The 20091-nt window shown below is 36.3% G+C and overlaps 1 protein-coding gene across 1 annotated transcript in view; it reads right to left on the bottom strand.

Annotated features, from left to right (window-relative positions):
- Positions 1 to 20091, bottom strand: part of Sclt1 (sodium channel and clathrin linker 1) — a 115914-nt gene that overhangs the window by 66476 nt on the left and 29347 nt on the right. Inside the window, exons 8-9 of the mRNA XM_036190259.1 lie at positions 18991 to 19056; positions 12781 to 12851 (exon numbers count right to left, since the gene is read on the bottom strand). Of these exons, the coding sequence (XP_036046152.1) occupies positions 12781 to 12851; positions 18991 to 19056 (137 nt within the window). The remainder of the gene's footprint in view (positions 1 to 12780; positions 12852 to 18990; positions 19057 to 20091) is intronic.

Here is a 20091-nt window from a genome sequence, read left to right on the forward strand (position 1 = left end):
AATCCCAACCTAAAGAAGTTAAACACACCCATGAAACCCAGGTAATATATATTCCCACACCAACAAACACCAAAGAAGGAAAACGCAAACATGACTACACACACACACACACACACACACACACACACACCACACACACAATAATAGGAATTAAAAATCACTGCGTCATTAAAATCCATCGGTATCAATGGTCTCAACTCACCTATGAAAAGACAGACTAATAGAACCGATAAGAAAACAGGATCCATCCTTCTGCTGCATACAAGAAACACACCTTAAACTTCAAAGACAGACACTACCTCAGAGTAAAGGGCTGGGAAAAGGCTTTCCAAACAAATGGACCTAAGAAGCAAGCTGGTGTAGCTATCCTAATATCCAATAAAATAGACTTCAAACTAAAATCAATCGAAAGAGATCAGGATGGACATTACATATTTATCACAGGGAAAAATCCAAGATGAATTCTCAATTCTGAACTTTTATGCACCAAATACAATGGCATCCCACATTCATAAAAGAAACATTACTAAAACTTAAAACACACATCAAACCTCACACATTAGTAGTGGGAGATTTCAACACACCACTCTTACCAAAATACAGATCTACCAGACTGAAACTTAACAAAGAAATAAAGGACCTAACAGATGTTGTGACTAAAATGGACTTAATAGATATCTACAGAACATTCCATCCTAACACAAAAGAATATACCTTCTTCTCAGCACCCCATGGAACCTTCTCAAAAAACTGACAACATGCCTGGTCAGAAAACAAATATCAACAGATATAAAAAACATTGGAATAACCTCCTATATCTTATCAGACCATCATGCCTTAAAGTTAGACTTCAACAACAACAAAAATTATAGAAAGCCTACAATCTCATGGAAACTGAATAATGCTCAACTGAAACATCAATGGGTCAAGGAAGAAATAAAGAAAGAAATTAAAGATTTCCTAGAATTCAATGAAAATGAAAGTACAACATACCCAAACTTACAGGACACTATGAAAGCAGTGCTAAGAGGAAAATTCATGGCTCTAAATGCACACATAAAGAAGATGGAGAATTCACATACCAATGAATTAACAGCACAACTGAAAGCTCTAGAACAAAAAGAAACAAACACACCCATGAGAAATAGATGCTAGGAAATAATCAAACTGAGGGCTGAAATCAACAAATAGAAACAAAGAGAACAATACAAAAAAAAAAAACAATGAAACAAAGAGTTGGTTCTTTGAAAAAATCAACAGGATAGACAAACCCCTAGCCAAATTAACCAAAAGGCAAAGAGAGAACACCCACATTAACAAAATCAGAAATGAAAAGGGAGACATAACAACCGACAATGAGGAAATTCAGAGAATTATCAGGTCATACTTCAAAAACCTGTATTCCACAAAATTGGAAAATCTGGAAGAAATGGACAATTTTCTGGATAGATACCACATACCAAAGTTAAATTACGACCAGATAAACCATTTAAATAGACCAATAACCACTAAAGAAATAGAAACAGTCATCAAAAGTCTCCCAACCAAAAACAGCCCAGGACCAGATAGTTTTGGCACAGAATTCTAACAGACTTTCAAAGAAGAACTAATTCCAATACTCTTCAAATTGTTCCAAACAATAGAAACAGAAGGAACATTACCAAACTCTTTTTATGAGGCTACAATTACCCTGATACCCAAACCACACAAAGATGCAAGAAAGAAAGAGAATTACAGACCAACCTCCCTCATGAACATTGATGCAAAAATACTAAACAAAATATTGGCAAACAGAATCCAAGAATACATTAAAAAAAAAAATTATCCACCATGACCAAGTAGGTTTCTTCCCAGGGATGCAAGGATGGTTCAACATATGAAAATCTGTCAATGTAATATACCATATAAACAAACTGAAGGAAAAAAACCCCACATGATCATCTCATTAGATGCTGAAAAAGCCTTTGACAAAATACAACACCCCTTCATGATAAAGGTCTTAGAGAGATATATAAATATATATATATATATATATATGTATGTATATATATATATATTTATAAACAAATATAATAAAGGCAATTTACAGCAAGCCAACAGCCACCATCAAATTAAACGGAGAGAAACTCAAAGCGATTCCACTAAAATCATGAAAAAGACAAGGCTGTCCACTCTCCCCATATTTATTCAATATAGTACTTGAACTTCTAGCTAGAGCAGTAAGACAACAAAAGGAGATCAAAGGGATACAAATTAGAAAAGAAGTCAAACTTTCAAAATTTGCAGATGACATGATAGTATACGTAAGTGACCCCAAAAATTCTCCTACAGCTGATAAACTCCTTCAGTAAAGTGGCAGGATACAAGATCGACTAAAAAAATCAGTAGCCCTCCTATACACAAATGATAAAAGAGCTGAGGAAGAAGTCAGAGAAACATCACCCTTTACAATAGCTACAAATAATATAAAATACCTTGGGATAACACTAACTAAACAAGTGAAGGACCTTTTTGATAAGAACTTTAAATCTCTAAAGAAAGAAACTGAAGAAGATATCAGAAAATGGAAGTATCTCCCATGCTCATGGATAGGTAGGATTAACATAGTAAAAATGGCAATCTTTCCAAGAGCAATCTACAGACTCATTGCAATCCCATCACAATCCCACCACAATTCTTCACAGACTTGGACAGAAAAAATACTCAACTTCATATGGAAAAATAAAAGACCCAGGATAGCTAAAAGAATCCTGTATGATAAAGCAAGCTTTGGAGGCATCACCATCCCTGACCTCAAGCTCTACTATAAAGCTATAGTAGTAAAAACGGCTTAGTACTGGTATAAAAACCAACATACAGACCAACTGAAGACCCTAACATTAGTCCACACACATATGAACACCTGATTTTTGACAAAGAAGCCAAAACTATACAATGGAAAAAAGAAAGTATCTTCAACAAATGGTGCTGGCATAACTGGATGCCATTATGTAAAAGATTACAAACAGATCCATATCTGTTACCATGCACAAAACTCAAGTCCAAGTGGATCAAAGACCTCAACATAAATCCAGTTACACTAAACTTAATAGAAGAGAAAGTAGGAAGTACACTTGAACACACTAGCACCAGAGATCACTTCCTAAATATAACACCAGCAGCACAAACAATGAGCACAACAATTAATAAATGGGACCTCTTGAAACTGAGAAGCTTTTGTAGGGCAAAAGACATGGTCAATAAGACAAAAAGACAGCCTACAGAATGGGAAAAGACCTTCACCAACCCCACATCTGACAGAGGACTGATCTCCAAAGTCTATAAAGAAATCAAGAAACTAGCTATCAAAATACTGAACGGGGCTGGAGAGATGGCTCAGAGATTAAGAGCACTGACTGCTCTTCCAGAGGTCCTGATTTCAATTCCCAGCACCCATATGGTTGCTCACAACCATCTGTAATGAGATCTGGCACCCTCTTCTGTGTACATAATAAATAAATAAAATCTTTAAAAAAATACTGAATAATCCAATTAAAAAATGGGCTAAAGAGCTAAACAGAGAATTCTCAAAAGAATCACAAATGGCTGAAAGACATTTAAAGAAATGCTCAACATCCTTAATCATCAGAGAAATGCAAATCAAAACGACTCTGAGATACCACCTTACACCTGTCAGAATGGCTATGATCAAAAACACTAATGACAGTCAATGTTGGAAAGGATGTGGAGCAAAGGGTACACTCCTCCATGTTGGTGGGAATGCAAACTTGTACAATCACTGTGGAATCAGTATGGCAGTTTCTCAGAAAATCAATCTACTTGAAGACCCAGCCATACCACTCTTGGGCATATACCCAAAGAATGCTCAATCATACCACAAAGATACATGTTCAACTATGTTCACAGCAGCACTATTTGTAATAGTCAGAACCTGGAAACAACCTAGATGCCCATCAACTGAAGAATGGATTAAGAAAATGTGGTACATCTGCACAATGGAGTCCTACTCAGCAGAAAAAAACAATGACAACATGAAATCTGCAGGCGAATGGATGGAACTAGAAAAAAATCATCCTGAGTGAGGTAACCCAAACCCAGAAGGACAAACATGGTATGTACTCACTCATTAAGTGGATTCTAGATATAAAGCAAAGAACAATCAGACTGCAACCCACAGAACCAGGGAGGCTATATAGCAGTGGGGGGGGACCCCTAGGATGACTGGCCTATAATAAGTTTTGGTTTTACTCAATTACTGGGCAAGCCTCAATCAAACATTTCACTATTAGGATAAGAATTTATACTGTATCAAGCTGAAAATAGAAAAATAAATAAATTTAAAAAATAGACTAGGGGATGGGGATACAGCTCAATGGTAAATACTGACCTTGCATGTCTGTGTTAGATCTCAGCACTGCAAAACCAGAGACAGACAGAGACAGACAGAGACATTAGGATGTTAAGGATGCATGTCATAATCTTAGGATTTTATAACTAATAATGAGAAAACCAATAAAGAAAAAAAAGAAGGCTTCTCTGGTTCATGGTGGAAGTTTGGTCTCTGCTATAACTATACTGTAAGGTGGTAGGACATTTAAGAGATGAAACCTCTGGGAGGTGAATGGGTCATAACAGGCTTCCTAAAGGGATTATTAATGCCAGTCTCAGAGAGTGGGTTGGGCTTTATAGGAATGATTCATTTCTGTGAATAGGCCTGGTCCATTTCTGCTCTCCTGTTTCCTTCTCTTGCCTTATGACCTCTCCTTCCCCCTATATGCTATCACCTATGAGGTCCTCACCCAAGCCAAGCAGATGTTAGCATGTTCTTTGCCCTCTAGCCCTCCAGAATGGTGTATTAAAAAAACTTACTTTCTTTACAAATTAAAAAAAAAGAAGAAGAAGAAGAGGGGCTGGAGAGATGGCTCAGAGGTTAAGAGCACTGGCTGCTCTTCCAGAGGTCCTGAGTTCAATTCCCAGCAACCACATAGTGGCTCACAACCACTTGTAATGAGATCTGGTGCCCTCTTCTGGCCTGCAGTCATACATGCTGTATACATAATAAATAAATAAATCTTTTAAAAAAAGAGAAAAAAAAATGAAAAAAATTATGTTGTAACACAAATCTTAAAAGATCTTATTAATAGAAAAAACCCAAAGCCAGATATTGGGATGAAAGCCAAAAGATCAGAGAAGCAGAACAAGCCACAGCCAACCTCACCTCACCAATGCCTCAGCCAATTCTTGTTTCCACAAATCCTCAGACTGAAAGCCTCTGAGTCCTCACCCTGAGGGTCTCAGCTGAACTGCTGCTTACCTCCTATCTCTACCCAGGCATGTCACTTCCTGAGATTAAAGGCCTGTGTGCTTTCCAAGCAAAGACAGGAGATCTCAAGTGCTGGGATTAAAGGTGTGTGTTACCACACCTGGCTTTGTTCCCAGTGTGGCCTTGAACTCACAGAAATCCAGACGGATCTCTGTCTCCCCAGTGATAGGATTTAAGGTATGTGCTACCACTGTTTGGCCTTTATGTCTCTCTGGTGGCTGGCTCTGTCCTCTGATCCCCAGATCAGTTTATTAGGGTACACAATATATCACCACATTGTTATAAAAATATTCTTTCAAAAATAAAAATGAATCATATCATTTCATATCAGTGACTGCCCAGAATGGCATCAAGTCTTCCATGATCTGACCTCAGACAATTCCTCATTTCAATTTTCTGAACAATTTTTGTTATGTTTGAGAGGTTAATATGAACCCGTATGCCAGTATTTCAGGCCATCTTTAGAGCAAATCCTTCTACACCAATAAAGCTCATCATTCATAAAAGATAAACTCAAATGACAATATATACATATATTTTAAGATAAGGTCTCACTCTTAGAACTTACTATGTAGTCTAGGCTGGTGTCAAACTCAGAGATCTGCTTGTCTGCCTCCTCAGTGCTGCAATTAAAGGTGTGTGCCACCACACTTAGCTCCCTTTCTTTCAAAGACATATCCAAGATGCAGAATTTGAGCCTATTATGCTGGATATGTATTAGAAGCAAATATAATGAAATGAAAAAGTGCCTACAGAGAAATAACATAAAATTTCAATTAAATGAGTGAGTGCTAAGTAGATCTGCAAGGATAAAAGGGTAAAACTGTGGTGTAATGAAGGAAAACACCTTCCTGGAGAAAGCCAAGTGTAGCCAGAGTACAAATTCTCTGAGAAATAGAATAATGATCAAAAGGCACAGAGAAGGAAGCAAGAGGTTTTTGAGAATGGCAAATTGACACTTGGGGCACTTTACACTATAGGGTTAAGGAGGGCCAGGTGAATAGAGGCAGTAAGAAAACAGACTGAACAGTTGCATTTGCTATGGCAGAGTATCACCAAAACTCTCAAAAAGGAAAACAAAAGAAGCTTTAATTATAAATTCACATGATTTTAGTTTTTGGAATCATATTATCAGACAACAAATGATGCTATGTTTCAGTGTAAGTACAAATGTGTTTAAAGAATTTCTAATTTACTTTTTCTTGGCACGGTAATATAGAGCATTTCAAAACTGAATTTTAGTAATGTCAATATGCCCATCATTCAGAATCTGTCAAACTTGAAAGCAACATCCTTTGCCTCAAAGAAGCATCTGCTTATCCTTATGTTCCTTCAAATCTGTGGCAGGAAAAGCAGGCATAGTTTTGTGTATACAGCTCTCAACTAGTTAAGCTGAGCTCTAGAACACCACTGGTAAATATTATGGCAAAACTGGGCAGTGTAACGTTCAAGACCTCCTAGGCTTCAGAGTACCACAACTAGCATAGTCATTCTCATTCACTTAACCCCAAAGCACAGTCTTTACAGCAAACGTCTACAATCAAATGAATCTTCCACACAGACGTCAGAAATCAACATACCCCTCATCATCCTTTCTTTTCCAATCAACTCTCACGCTTCATTCTTTACGGCTGTGAATACTGAGAGCCAGGCTTAGCAGCTCACTAAGATTAGCAATGAAAAGACTATGAGCTCCAGCTTGGCTCTTCCTTGAGTCTGTTGGGAAACCCCGGGGCGAGACAGTTCAAGCCTTGTTTGGCTTCGTTTCTTTATAACATTAAGAAATTAAAAATAAATAAATAAATAAAAGGCCATTAAGATGCTGTCTGCCAGTTCAACTAATAATAATTTACCTTAACCTCTAGTCCCTAGCTCTCCCATTTTACCTTTCAACATGGGATCTTCCATATCCACTTTTATTTCCTAGTGCATGACTGCAGGTCATTATTTCCTCACTCATCTTTCTTCCAGGATATGTCTGCATTCTAAGTCATCCTATGCTATAGATATTTTTTCTTGCAACCTTTTCTGGGCCTTGAATTCAGAATTAAGCACACTGTTAGATGACTCATTGTTTTCAACTGTCATGACAAAGCTTTCAGCTGTGTTTGGTGGTCCCTCTTTTCTTTGTTTTTAAGTTCATGTTAAAATGTGATATATGTTGTTAGCACATGTTTTTATCCCTATCTGTGTAATGTAAACATTTTTTGATCTATGTTTTGGCATTTAATTATTGATTTATATGAAATACTCCAAGATTGTTGTTGATGCCTTGTTTTCCATACATGTAATTACCACATTCCTTTGGTGAAGAACAAGTAGGCTGCCTGCTGTTGGTGGATATTTGATTGCACTGTGAAGCCCAAGTCTATATTTGCATCAATTAAATAAAATTAACCTTGGGTCAGTAGGCTGAGTTAGCAACTACTTGACAGAAAGTAATTATAGGGTGTAAGAGGGCATTGGGAAAGATAGACTAATACACAGGAAGTAGTCCGGAGGGATTTGGAATAGCATGGAAGGATGCTCTCTTTATAAGATACCAACCAAGTTAGCTAGATGCTACTTATCCTCTCTGAGCTTGCAGGTTTTCACCCCAGCCTTCGAATTTCCAATCTTATTTATAAATAGAACAACAGAGATTTAGTTAAAGCTACCTTTAGTGGCAGCAACAAGGCCAGTGCCTGCAGGAACAGAATTCCTGCCAGACTGTGGCCTGGCTGCAGGCCACTACCAGAGAAGCAGGTCCTTAACTGCACAGACATAACAGCTGGCTAAAATAGCAGTAGACTGAGACATAGCCACTGTGCTGAAGTTAAACAGCAGCCTGCAGTTTCCAACTTCTACAAATAGCCACCATCCACAGAAACAATGACCAAGTAAGTTAGGGATTATAATCGCTGGAAACGTTTTTATTTTAGAAACAAATAAATATATGTAATACATACTTTGTTCTTGTACTATACATATGAAATATGGATGCATATCTTTATACCTAAAATGTCTATAATGAATATAGACTATTATTTAAAAATTGTTGACTTATATACAAATGTATACTATCCTAAAGGACTTCATTTTTATACTCTACTTTGAATTTATACATATGTACATGCATGTGTACACACACACAAACACAGATTGACTTTTTTTGAGATAGGGTTTACATGGGCTAGCCTCAAACTCACAATTCTCTTGTTTCTACTTACTGAGTGCTACAATTATAGGTACGTGTCATCACACCAAGCTTCTATCTTACATTTTGACATCAATTTTTTTCAAGATAGTGTTTTCTGTACAGTCTTGGCTGTCCTGGAACTTGCTCTGTAGCCCAGGTGGGCCTTAAACTAAGATCTGCCATTAGAGGCATTTGCCACCACCTCCCCGCCCAACATTAATTTCTGAGCACAGCAGTTTATAGGTTAAGGATCCCTAATCCAAAAATATGAAATAAGAAACACTAAGAAATCTGAACCATTTTCAGTACCAAGGCAACATAAGGAAACACAAGGAAAATTTTACACCTGACCATACGTGCTCGCTTTCAGTAAAAACGTTTGTAAACTGAAGATATTATATTAAACTACTTTCGGACTCTGAGTGTAAGATATACAAAATAAATTAATTTTGCTTTTAGATTTGATTCCACTTATAAGCTATTTCACTGTGTATGCAAATATACAAAATTTTGAGAAAAAAATTTCCAATCTGTAACTCTTAGACATATTGCTTAGCTTGCATTTTCCAGAATACTGTGACCTCTGAAACATTTGCTCACAGTCTTTGTCCAATAATCTTTGGCTCTTATTTATCATTTTTTTTCCTATTTTGGCTTATATTTTAAACATTGAATTAGAAGTATTTTCTCACAATATATACATGACTTAAAACAAGATACATTACTCCATGAATATGTACACTATTCATCACTATTCATGTTTTTTTTTTTCTTTTTTCTTTTTTTTTTTTTTCCGAGACAGGGTTTCTCTGTGTAACTTTGTGCCTTTCCTGGAACTCACTTGGTAGACCAGGCTGGCCTCAAACTCACAGAGATCCGCCTGGTTCTGCCTCCTGAGTGCTGGGATTAAAGACGTGCACCACCACCGCCCTACTCATGTTTTAATGTACCAGTTAAAATGAATTTAGGTATAAAATTAAAAACAGAAATATTTTCCTAGCAAAATCTTTAGATTTTATTATTAAAAAACTCTGAAGTCTTGCTTCTTAATTTAGATATTAAACCCATAAGCCTTTATAAAAATAAACGTGGAAAGGAAAACTCTTATAAAACTTTCTTATAGATAGAAACTATTCCCAACATGATAGTTCCCTACAGACCCATAATGTTAATTCTGATATACTACATTTCCATGAATATGTTTTATTTGATCAATCTCACACTTAAAAATAACAGTAAGATTTTTTTTCCTATATAATCGTCTTGGTAATTGTCTTACTATTTATCAAGGAGAATCTCTCATACACACACACACACACACACACACACACACACACACAAAGTAATTTATTCTAACTTACATTAATTTGAAATATAAAGATGTGGAAAAATATTCTCACTAAATAATTTAAGTTTCTCATTCTTGTATAGTAGTCCTCAATTGTTTTGTTTTTAGATTTTCTATTTCTTTGTTGAGATTTTATTTATTTATTTATTTATTTATTTGGAGATTTTATTAAGAAATTTTCTAATCATTTTACATACCAACCACGGATACCCCTCTCCTCCTGCTCCCCAGCCTTACCCCCCAACCCACCCCCCATTCCCACCTCCTCCAAGGCGAGGGGAGTCAGCAGAGCCTGGTACATTCAGTTGAGGGAAGTCCAACTCCCAGCCCCCTGCACCAAGGCTATGCAAGGTGTCCCACCATAGGCACTGGGCTCCAAAAAAGCCTACTCATGCACCGTGGATGGATCCTGATCCCACTGCCAGGGGGGTCCCCTAAACAGTCCAAGCTAAATAACTGTCTCGCCTGTCCAGGGGGCTCCACAGCTACTGGTCCACAGTTCATGGGTTTCCACTAGTGTGGCTGGCCATCTCTGCACATCATGATCTCGATGTCCCTTGCTCACAGAATCCCTCTTTTCTTTCATCAATTGGTCTCCTGGAATTTGGCCTAGTGCCCGGCCATCGACTGCTGAGATTTCTTAATCTATCACTATGAATTTCTATTTCTGCAATTTTACTTATTTTGAATAAGATGTCATGTGCTTGCACATGTGTGTACATAGATATATTTGCCTCTATTCACATGCACACATGTGTAGAGGCCAGAGTAGAACATCAAATCTTTTCCTCTACTGCTCTCTTCCTTATTCCTGGTCTCTCAAGAAAGCAATGCTCCCCATTTTCTCAGATAGGGTAAAGGCCGCAATCCCTGGCAATTTTCCTCTTCTCCCCTCTCCAGTATTGGTGTTGTAGCCATGCACAGCTATGCTCAGCTTTTTTTTTTTTTTTTTTTAATCTCTGCTAGGGATCTGAATTTAGGTCCGCATGCTTGCAAATCTTATCCACTGAATCATCTCCCCAGTCTCTATCACTTAAATTGTTTGAAGTTATTCCTAATTGCTTACTGATTCATTTTGTTGTGCTTGTTTCAAAATCTTTGCCAAAAAATAAATTAAAAAATCTTTGCCAAAAAGAAGGCAAAACAAACCAACAAACTTAACAAAAAGGGATAGCCAATTTATATCAACGAAGGAGTCAAGTATAGCAAAAATATGTGCACTCAACATTACCACACCCAATATCATTAAATCAAAAACTACTGGTCATAAAGGCCCAGACTTCAAAACAACAATAATGGGTGACTTCAATACTATTTAATTCTCAACAATAACTAAATCATCCAGAAAAAAACAGATCAACAAAGAAACTTCAGAGTTAAACTATACTATAGATCAAATGGACTTAATAGACACCCACAAACTATTCTACCCCAAAGCTGCAAAGTATACATTTCTGAATGATTAGTGAGTCACTAAAGGAATCGGGAAGGAAATAAAACAATTCTTAGGATCAAATGAGATTGAAAGCACAATGTACTAGAACCTGAGGGAAACACAAAAAAGCAGTTATAACAGGAAACTTTGTAGCCACAAATGCCTACATTAAAAAATTAGAGATCTCTAATAAATGATCTAATAATAAAATTCAAGGTCTTAGAAATGTTTTTTATCTCCAAAACAGCACAAAGAAAAAATGATGAATACCAGAGTTTAAATTCATGAAATGGAAAACTAAAAGAACAATATGAAGAATGGGTTCTTTGAAATGGACAAATAAACTGACAAATGGTAGTCCTTAGCAAAACTAATCAAAAGATCTGTCAATAAAATTAGAGCTAAAAGGGGGATATTACATTATAGCAATTTTCAATGATAATTACTAGTGAATTTATATTATAGAAAATTAGAAAAATCTAGATGCTATAAAATTACTCATCTTCAAATCTGTTTTTTATTTGATATAGTGTTAGGGCTCAGTGGCAGGGACTAGCCTAGGCTCTGCAAGGCACTGGGTTTGATCCCCACAATGTTACTTCTCCATCTCTAATCCTACCTCAAATCCCATCTCAAAGTTGAATGTAGCTCTGCTGCTCTTATTTATCTTAATATGTGTATAGTGTTTCATAGATGAAAAATGTACTCACAGTTTTTTTTTTAAATCAACTTTGATACAATTTAAGAGTCATCTGAGAAGAGGGAAAATAAAGGAATTGCCTCTACTAGTGGCTTTAAGAAAATCTGTGGGGAATTCTCTTGTTTAATAACTGATGAGGGAGAACCCAGTCTGCTGGGCAGTGCCACTTCCGGCCAGGTGGTCCTGAGGTATGTGAGAAAGCAGGCTGAGCAAGCCATGAGAAGCAAGCCAATAAGGAGCACTCCTGCATGGCCTCTGCAATAGTTCTTGCCCTGACTTTCCTCAGTGATGGACAGTGCCACAGAAGGGCAAGCATTTAAAACAAACCTTTTCTTTCCCAAATTGCTTTTAGTTTGAAGTTCTATTATAGAAATAGAAAGCAAAGTAGGACAGGAAGTCAATGGCTATCTTTACTAGGTACATCTTTCTCTTCCCAATCTCAGTTCCCCAGTCCCCTACTGGTACTACTTCCTGTGATTATCAGCTAAAAACAATGGCTTTGGAGCTCCTTTTCCTCAGGCAGAAGTCCAAGGAAAGACAAGCAGTAGAACACTTTTCTAGGGGAGTTAGTTTTCTCCTGTAGCACTGGTTTACTATCCCTCCACATACATGTCACAGTTATCTCCTGAGTGACTGCTTTCAGTCTCTTCTCATGGCTGATGCTCATATACACTGAGTGTGGTAGAAGTTTAATAAAGAAAAGAAGAAAACAGATGGGAAAATCTATGGCAATATAAGGAAGTTCCCCTGAATGAATATAATTAATAATAAAAACTAAATTCATGTCTGAAAATACCTAAGATGTTTTCGAAGTTTCTCGATCTCCATATTTTGTTCAGTTACTGTTTTCAGGAAGTGTTGGTTAGTCTGCCATAAGAACAAATCAAAAATATTTAGTATTAGAACATTTATGAACTGTATTTTCAAAGACCAGATACACCATATAAGCAAAAAAACAAACAAAAAATAAAGTAAGATTCTTGATAATAACATTTTTTTCAAGGCAAAATGTAACTTTGGGTCTTCCTTTCTTACCTTTACTTCCATGGATCCTGTTCTAACTACCTGACCCTGAATTCCTGTCTGAGGGCTTTTTCTCTGGCTGATTTTTTACTCATCTACATGTATGGGAAACTGAAAAATTTTATAGAATTTGGAATGAATGTTGAATCTTATACAACTGTCTAACAATGTTGATGGGACTGAGGTATAAGTAATGCAAATCCCTGTGTTCATGGGTGGGATAAAGCCTATGTCTATCACCAGGATTAAGCTCTAGAAGCATGGCTAATTTAAATGGTTTATTTTTTTAAAAAATGAAAATCACATGTATTTACTGCACATGCCACAGCGCTTCAAGGTCAAAAGCTAATATCAGTTCTCTTCTGTCCCATTGGTCTTCAGGATTAGACTCAGGTCTTCAGTCTTGGCAACACTGCCTTTCCCACTGAGTCATCTTTCTGGCCCAATTTATTTTATTTTAAAGTCAATTGAAAAAAAAAAAACTTGACAGAGTCTTGTTATATAGCTCAGACTGATTTAAACTTTCCATCCTTCTGACTGCTTCCAGAGTGCTACGATTACAAGGATATTCATCTGTGCTCAGCTTATTTGCATTTTTGTGTTTTATTTTCATTATGTGTATTAATTGTATAAAATATTGGGTTTCATTATGACAACTGAATGTATAAAAAGTGCTTCAAGCAGATTTACCCCATCTATTATAATTTTTTGTGAGAGCCCACAGAGGCTATCTAGTGAGACCTTACTCAGAGTCAGAGAATCTGAACTTGCTTTACTCAGCAGGGTTGCATAATGGGATGATTTGGCCATGGGCATGTTCACCAGGTGTTTGGAAGGGTCTACAGTTGGCTGTAGGTGTGCTTTGATCTAGCAAGGGGGAGGTCTTCTGCCTCTCCCCTTGGCATATTATAAAAAACCCTTTTGAATAAAGAACTGGGCTGTTGGGTATTGACTCATGCATTCCTGGAGCTATCCTGTGTCTCTGTCTCTCTCCTTGTCATCTAGGTCTATCTAATATTTCCTAATTCCTCTCTCTTCCATCCAAGAACCCTTCAACAGGTGGGAGCAGGTCAGAGCTGGACTCCAGCAGACCCCCACAATTTCTTTGTCTGTTTTCTCCTTTACTCTTTTTCATCTCTATGATCCCTTTAAAAATTAAAATATGTGCTGGGCGGTGGTGGCGCACACCTTTGATCCCAGCACTAGGGAGGCAGAGCCAGGAGGGTGGGTCTCTGTGAGTTCGAGGCTAGCCGGGGCTACCAAGTGAGTTCCAGGAAAGGTGCAAAGCTACACAGGGAAACCCTGTCTTGAAAAACAAACAAACAAACAACTCCAAAATTAAAATATGACATCATTTCCTCCCTCTACCCCCACCCCATATTCTATCCTGTATATCCCTTTCAAATTCATGGTCTCTCATTTATTATTATTATTATTATTATTATTATTATTATTATTATTATTACTGTTGTTGTATGTGTGTGTTTGTGTGTGTGTAAATGCAACCTACTGAGTTCATTTACTGTTGCTTATAGGTATATTCTTTTAGAAATGGCCACTTATGATTGGATAACCATTTAGGGTACTCATCTCTGGGGAACGCAAATTCTTCTCTAAGCGCCTTTCAATCACCTGTAGCTATTCATCTAGGGGATATATGTTAAGTCTACTTGGCCTCTTGGATAATTTCACTCTGAAGTTTGTGTTAACTTTTTCATCTGGATGATCTATCTACTGATACTGAGTGGGGTACTGACATTTCCCATTATTATTACATCCCTTTATATCTAGTGATACTTGTTTATGAAACTGGGTACACCAATATTTGTTGCATACATATAAATAGCAGTTACATTTTCTTTATGGATTGTTCCCTTTGTCAATATGTAGAAGAAATCTTCACCTCTTCAGATTAGTTTTGGCTTGAAGTCTACACTGCACATATGGGTTTTTGCTGTTGTTAATCCTAGACTTTTTTTTTTCCTGAGTTGAACATGCAGGATTCGTTCCTAATTCGTATCTGTTCATTTTTCCTCGTGAAAATTATTCTTAGGTCTCATGATTCTCTTTTCCTCATTTCTGCTTTGGGATAGTTTAAATAGATTCCTTAGAGCTGCCTTAGTTGGCATGTGTTGCTTTCGGTTGTGTTCATCTTGGAAGGTTTTTATTTCTTCATTGATTTTAAATAACTATGTTGGATATGATAATCTTAGTTGGCAGTTATTTACTTTAAGAGACTGAAATAAATCATCCCATGTTTTCTTGGCATAGAGTTTCTCCTGAGAAGAGAGGTCTGATGTAATTCTAACGAGTTTGTCTGTAGGAGCAACTTGGGATTTCACTCTTAAAGCTTTCACTATTTTGTTTTTGTTCTGTACTCTTGGCATTTAACTATAATGTGACATGGAGACATTCTTTCTGGTCCGATTTGGAGTTCTTAATGGTTCCTATTCTTGGAATGCCATATATTTTTGTAGATTTGGGAAATTTTTGGCTATAATAAACATGTTTTATACATCTCTGTTTGCTTTTTTAATCCCAGTTCCTTCTTTTTCCTTTAAAATTCTTCAATTTAGCTAGTTATTGAAAACTATAGTAGTTATTTTTTAAAAATTATCTCTAACTGCTACCAGGAATTAGTTCTATAACTTACCTTCAATTCCTGATTCTGTATTTCTATTTGATTTATTAAGATTTTAAGTCCTCTCTTTGAATTCTCTTATTCTTTCCTTTGATCTAAACTCTTCCAGTGAATTTGTCAGGTTAGTGTACAGTGCCCTTTAGTTTCATAATTTATATCCAGAATTTTAAAAAACTATGTTTTCTTTGTTCAAAGTTCATGTTTCATGATTTTTTTTTCCTTCAGCTCAATGAGCATCTTAGTAAAAGTTACTTTTATATTCTCTATCTAATATATCTAGAGAGAGAGATATCTAAACCCTGTGCCCTTACTTAGGACTGATTTCTGAAGATTTATGTGGTTACTTTGAAACATCTTTGTTTTTTTCACTTTCTTTTTTTTTTTTTTTTTTTTTGGTGACTGTTTTGTTTTCTAGACATGAAAGAAACTGGAATCATCCTGGGCCTCGAAGACTGATGCCTTCCAAGAGAGGACCTCCACCAATCAGCTTGGGAAGTGTCCTGGACTATTTTCTACCCCCTGGAGAGAGTGGCAGCAATAGCATTTGTGTACTTGCTCTGTAATGAGGGGCAAGGCACTGTGGCATGCATCAGTCTATGTCATAACCCTCCATTCCCCCAGGCAGCTACACTGTGCTGGACAAACACTAACAAGACTAACAAGACTAACACATTTCTGGAAAGCTCAGAGAAGGTAAGGTGCTGGATACAAAGATCTATTCTTTCCTGCAGGAGGAAGTCAGAGCTGAGCTTTCATTCATTAGCTGGTAATGAGTAAGGTGATGGACAGAGCCAATGACATTTACTAGTCCCAGCAGCACCACACTGCCTAGGGATTGTAAGAAGTGTAAGAAGTGTAAGACAAACAAGATGGATGGAAGTCAATCTTTTGAGACCGAGGCTCTGGATGTACACACCAGTCTCTTATTTCCTCTGGAGGAAGCTGGGAGCTGGAGAGTCTTATTTTTTATTATATCATCCTATAGTGCTACACTGGGAACCATTCCTGAAACAAAAACCAGAACTGGGCTGGAGAGATGGCTCAGAGGTTAAGAGCACTGACTGCTCTTCCAGAGGTTCTGAGTTCAATTCCCAGCAACCACATGGTGGCTCACAACCATCTGTAAAGAAATCTGGTGCCCTCTTCTGGCCTGCAAGCATGCATGTAGGCAGAACACTGTTTACATAATAAATAGTAAGTCTTAAACAACAACAACAACAACAACAACAACAACAACAAAACCCCAAAACCAACCCACTAGTTTTACTGAGTCTGGTGACATCTTCTCCTGGGATGCAGGAACTTTTCAATGGGTTCTAGATTGTTGAATCAATGTGTTTGTGGGAAAAAGGAGTCAGGTCTTTCTACTCTGACACCTCCCTCAGGTTTCACTACACTAAACTTTCTTTACATTACACTTACTACTTTACTGTGTATCTAGAGGAACCTAGTAAATGATCTTTTTTTTTTTGGTTTTTCGAGACAGGGTTTCTCTGTGTAGCTTTATGCCTTTCCTGGAACTCGCTTTGTAGACCAGGCTGGCCTCAAACTCAGAGAGATCCGCCTGCCTCTGCCTCCTGAGTGTTGGGATCAAAGGCGTGCGCCACCACAGCCCAGCATAAATGATCTTTTTAAATGGGAACTGATTGTCTTTTATACGGACTTTTGTTTTGGTCTTGACTCAGATTTGCTCCCGCTACTAAGCTCTGAATGCTCTTTGATTTGTACACAATTGTTTCAAGACAGCCTTCTTGCTTAGTTAACTCTTGTTAACTAACTGACACCCACTATATACATTAAGAAAATTGGGAGCTGGACAGTAGTGGTGCATGCCTTTAATCCCAGAACTCGGGAGGCAGAGGCAGGTGGATCTCTGTAAGTTCGAAGCCAGCCTGGTCTACAGAATGAGTTCAGGATAGGCTCCAAAGCTATACATATAAACCCTGTCTTGAAAAAAACAAAAAACAAACAAACAAAAACAACAAAAAAAAACCCCAAAAACAACAACTAAAAACCCTGTATTTTTTGTCTGACACTATGAAGTTTTTCTTTTTATAAAGACAGGGTTTCTCTCATTATGTAGACAAGCATGGTTCTAAACAGAGAGAGCTGACTTTCTTTGCATCTGGATTTAAATGCTGGAATCAAAGGTACCACCAGGGTTTAATATATCCTATGAATACTCAAATATCCTTTTCCTATGACTTTCCTTAAAAATATTTAGGGGTTATTGAAACAATAAGGTGTCTGTAGTAGGATAAATAATTGTTATGTTAGGTTAAAGTACTAGTTTCCATGTAGAAATAAATCATTAAAAGCCTCTCTTAATTACAGAACTCAGCAATCCTTTTGTCTGGGAGCATTTAACTTGAATTTTAAGACTCCTCAGAAAAATATTGTAATAGAACCAAAAAACAAAAACCACACAAACAACCTATGGTTAGAAATTCCAAATATTAGCCAGGTGTGGTGGCCCATGTCTACAATCCCAATACTAGATAAAGTGAGGCAAGAGGACTGTCAGCAGATTGAAGCCAGCCTGAGTAAATGCTACAGTATGAGCCTATATCTTAAAAATAACACAAAGAAGATCCTAAAAGTTAGCATGAGACATTTGAATAAAGGATAATAAAACAGTGCAATAAAATGGGATGACTTACTTTTGATGACATAACTCTACTCTTAAGCATAGATATTATTTCGGTATAAGCAAGAATTAGCAGAGTAACCAGGGAAGAATGAAAAGCAAAGGGAGGGATCACCCAGAGTGCTATGATTCTATTACTCAACAATGAGTAAAAATAAAATTCCAAGATAGTAAGAAATATAAGAGAATTAAAAGTAGAACCAAGAGGCTGAATTGTATTTGTTTTAGAAAAATGTAGGGGAATTAATATATATTAGGTTAATGTTGACAGTTAAATTTACAGATAGTTCTTAGTTTAATTTTTTTAAAAGAAGCAATTCATCCATTCAATGAAGAGTTATGTTATTTTTATCACATTTCTGGCTGTGGGTGGTAAGAAACACTAAAAATTAGGTATGTGCATTACATTCAAGTATTTGATGGTCTAGATCACTCTATTCTCAAGAGACCTTGTCAAATACCTTAAGAGAGTTTTCAGATTAGGATGTAATTCAAGTACACGTTGGTTATATCTTCAAAGGGTACTATAAAGTATGTTCAGTTACTGAATATGTAAGAAAATCAGAAAAGATACTGCCTATATGTTTTAATAAATACAACATGATTTTTGGTTTGTTGTGAATAAGCATAAATAAATATAGTTACAGTTTCTAATTTATAAAAATTAGGTATAGGAAATATTTATTTCTACTTACCATTTCTATGTTCTCATTAGCAACATGAAGTTTCTTGGTTAGTTGTTGAAAATTATTCAGCTGATCCTAATAGGAAAATAAGGTGAGTCCATAGTGTTTTGTTTAAATAAAACTACTACTTTAAATAAAAACTAAAATCAAATTCAAAATCATATACTTAAATTTGTATGACATCAGCATTATATCTATCTTCTATTTTATTGTAACAGTGTGAAATAAATAAGAAAAAACTTTCAATGATTGAAAATATAAAAAGGAGGCAATGGTTATACTAATGATTTATGTTTTATGTAAAATCATTAGTACAAATTTATCCACTGGTAAATACTCTTTTAAATATAAAAGACATGCACTTACAAACATTTGTTAAGTGACTAGAAATTTCAAAAGCTAGAGAGTACAAGCATGGCACTGGAAACTACACATTCATATATGTCCAAAATGGGTAAGATAAACTGTGCAAAGGAACCACTGTAGTTACTGTGTGGTGGGTATAAAGCTCCCACGTTCCTCAATTTACAATCATTTGATCAGGTCATATGTCCTTTTCAACATTACCTATACAAATAACAAAGTTGGAACAGGTTGTTACCTTGTTAGATAACATGATTAATAGGCAACCAGAGAAATAGAGATAAAGTATTATTTGTAAAGTTATTTACAAAAAAATCAAATGGTATAACTACAGTAGAAGAATGATCTTATGTGAAAACAACACAATAATTTAAGAGCTTAGCTGTTGCCTTGAAGAATTTTATTAAAAGTGGTTTATATTAGCTCTCAGAAGTACAAGTTCTATAGATCAGAACTTACTTCAAACCAGAGCATGAATAAAAACTAAAAAGACACCTTGTAAATTACAGTAGCATATAAATATCATTAGGATTATTCAGGCAGAAATTCACAAACTTGAACTTGGGGAATTAACAAATAAGAGTTAAGATAACCCACTTATTTAAACATATACTTCTCAAGATCTCAGAAAATGCTCAGAACTGTAATCTGTCCACAGTACTCAAATGTACTTAGCAGTAAAAGAACTGACAGAAAAACAATGAAGGTAGATTTCCCAGTGGGATAGGTCTTTATGAAATAGTTCTG

This window comes from Onychomys torridus, chromosome 6 (assembly GCF_903995425.1).
Source record: "Onychomys torridus chromosome 6, mOncTor1.1, whole genome shotgun sequence".
Taxonomy (NCBI): Eukaryota; Metazoa; Chordata; class Mammalia; order Rodentia; family Cricetidae; genus Onychomys; species Onychomys torridus.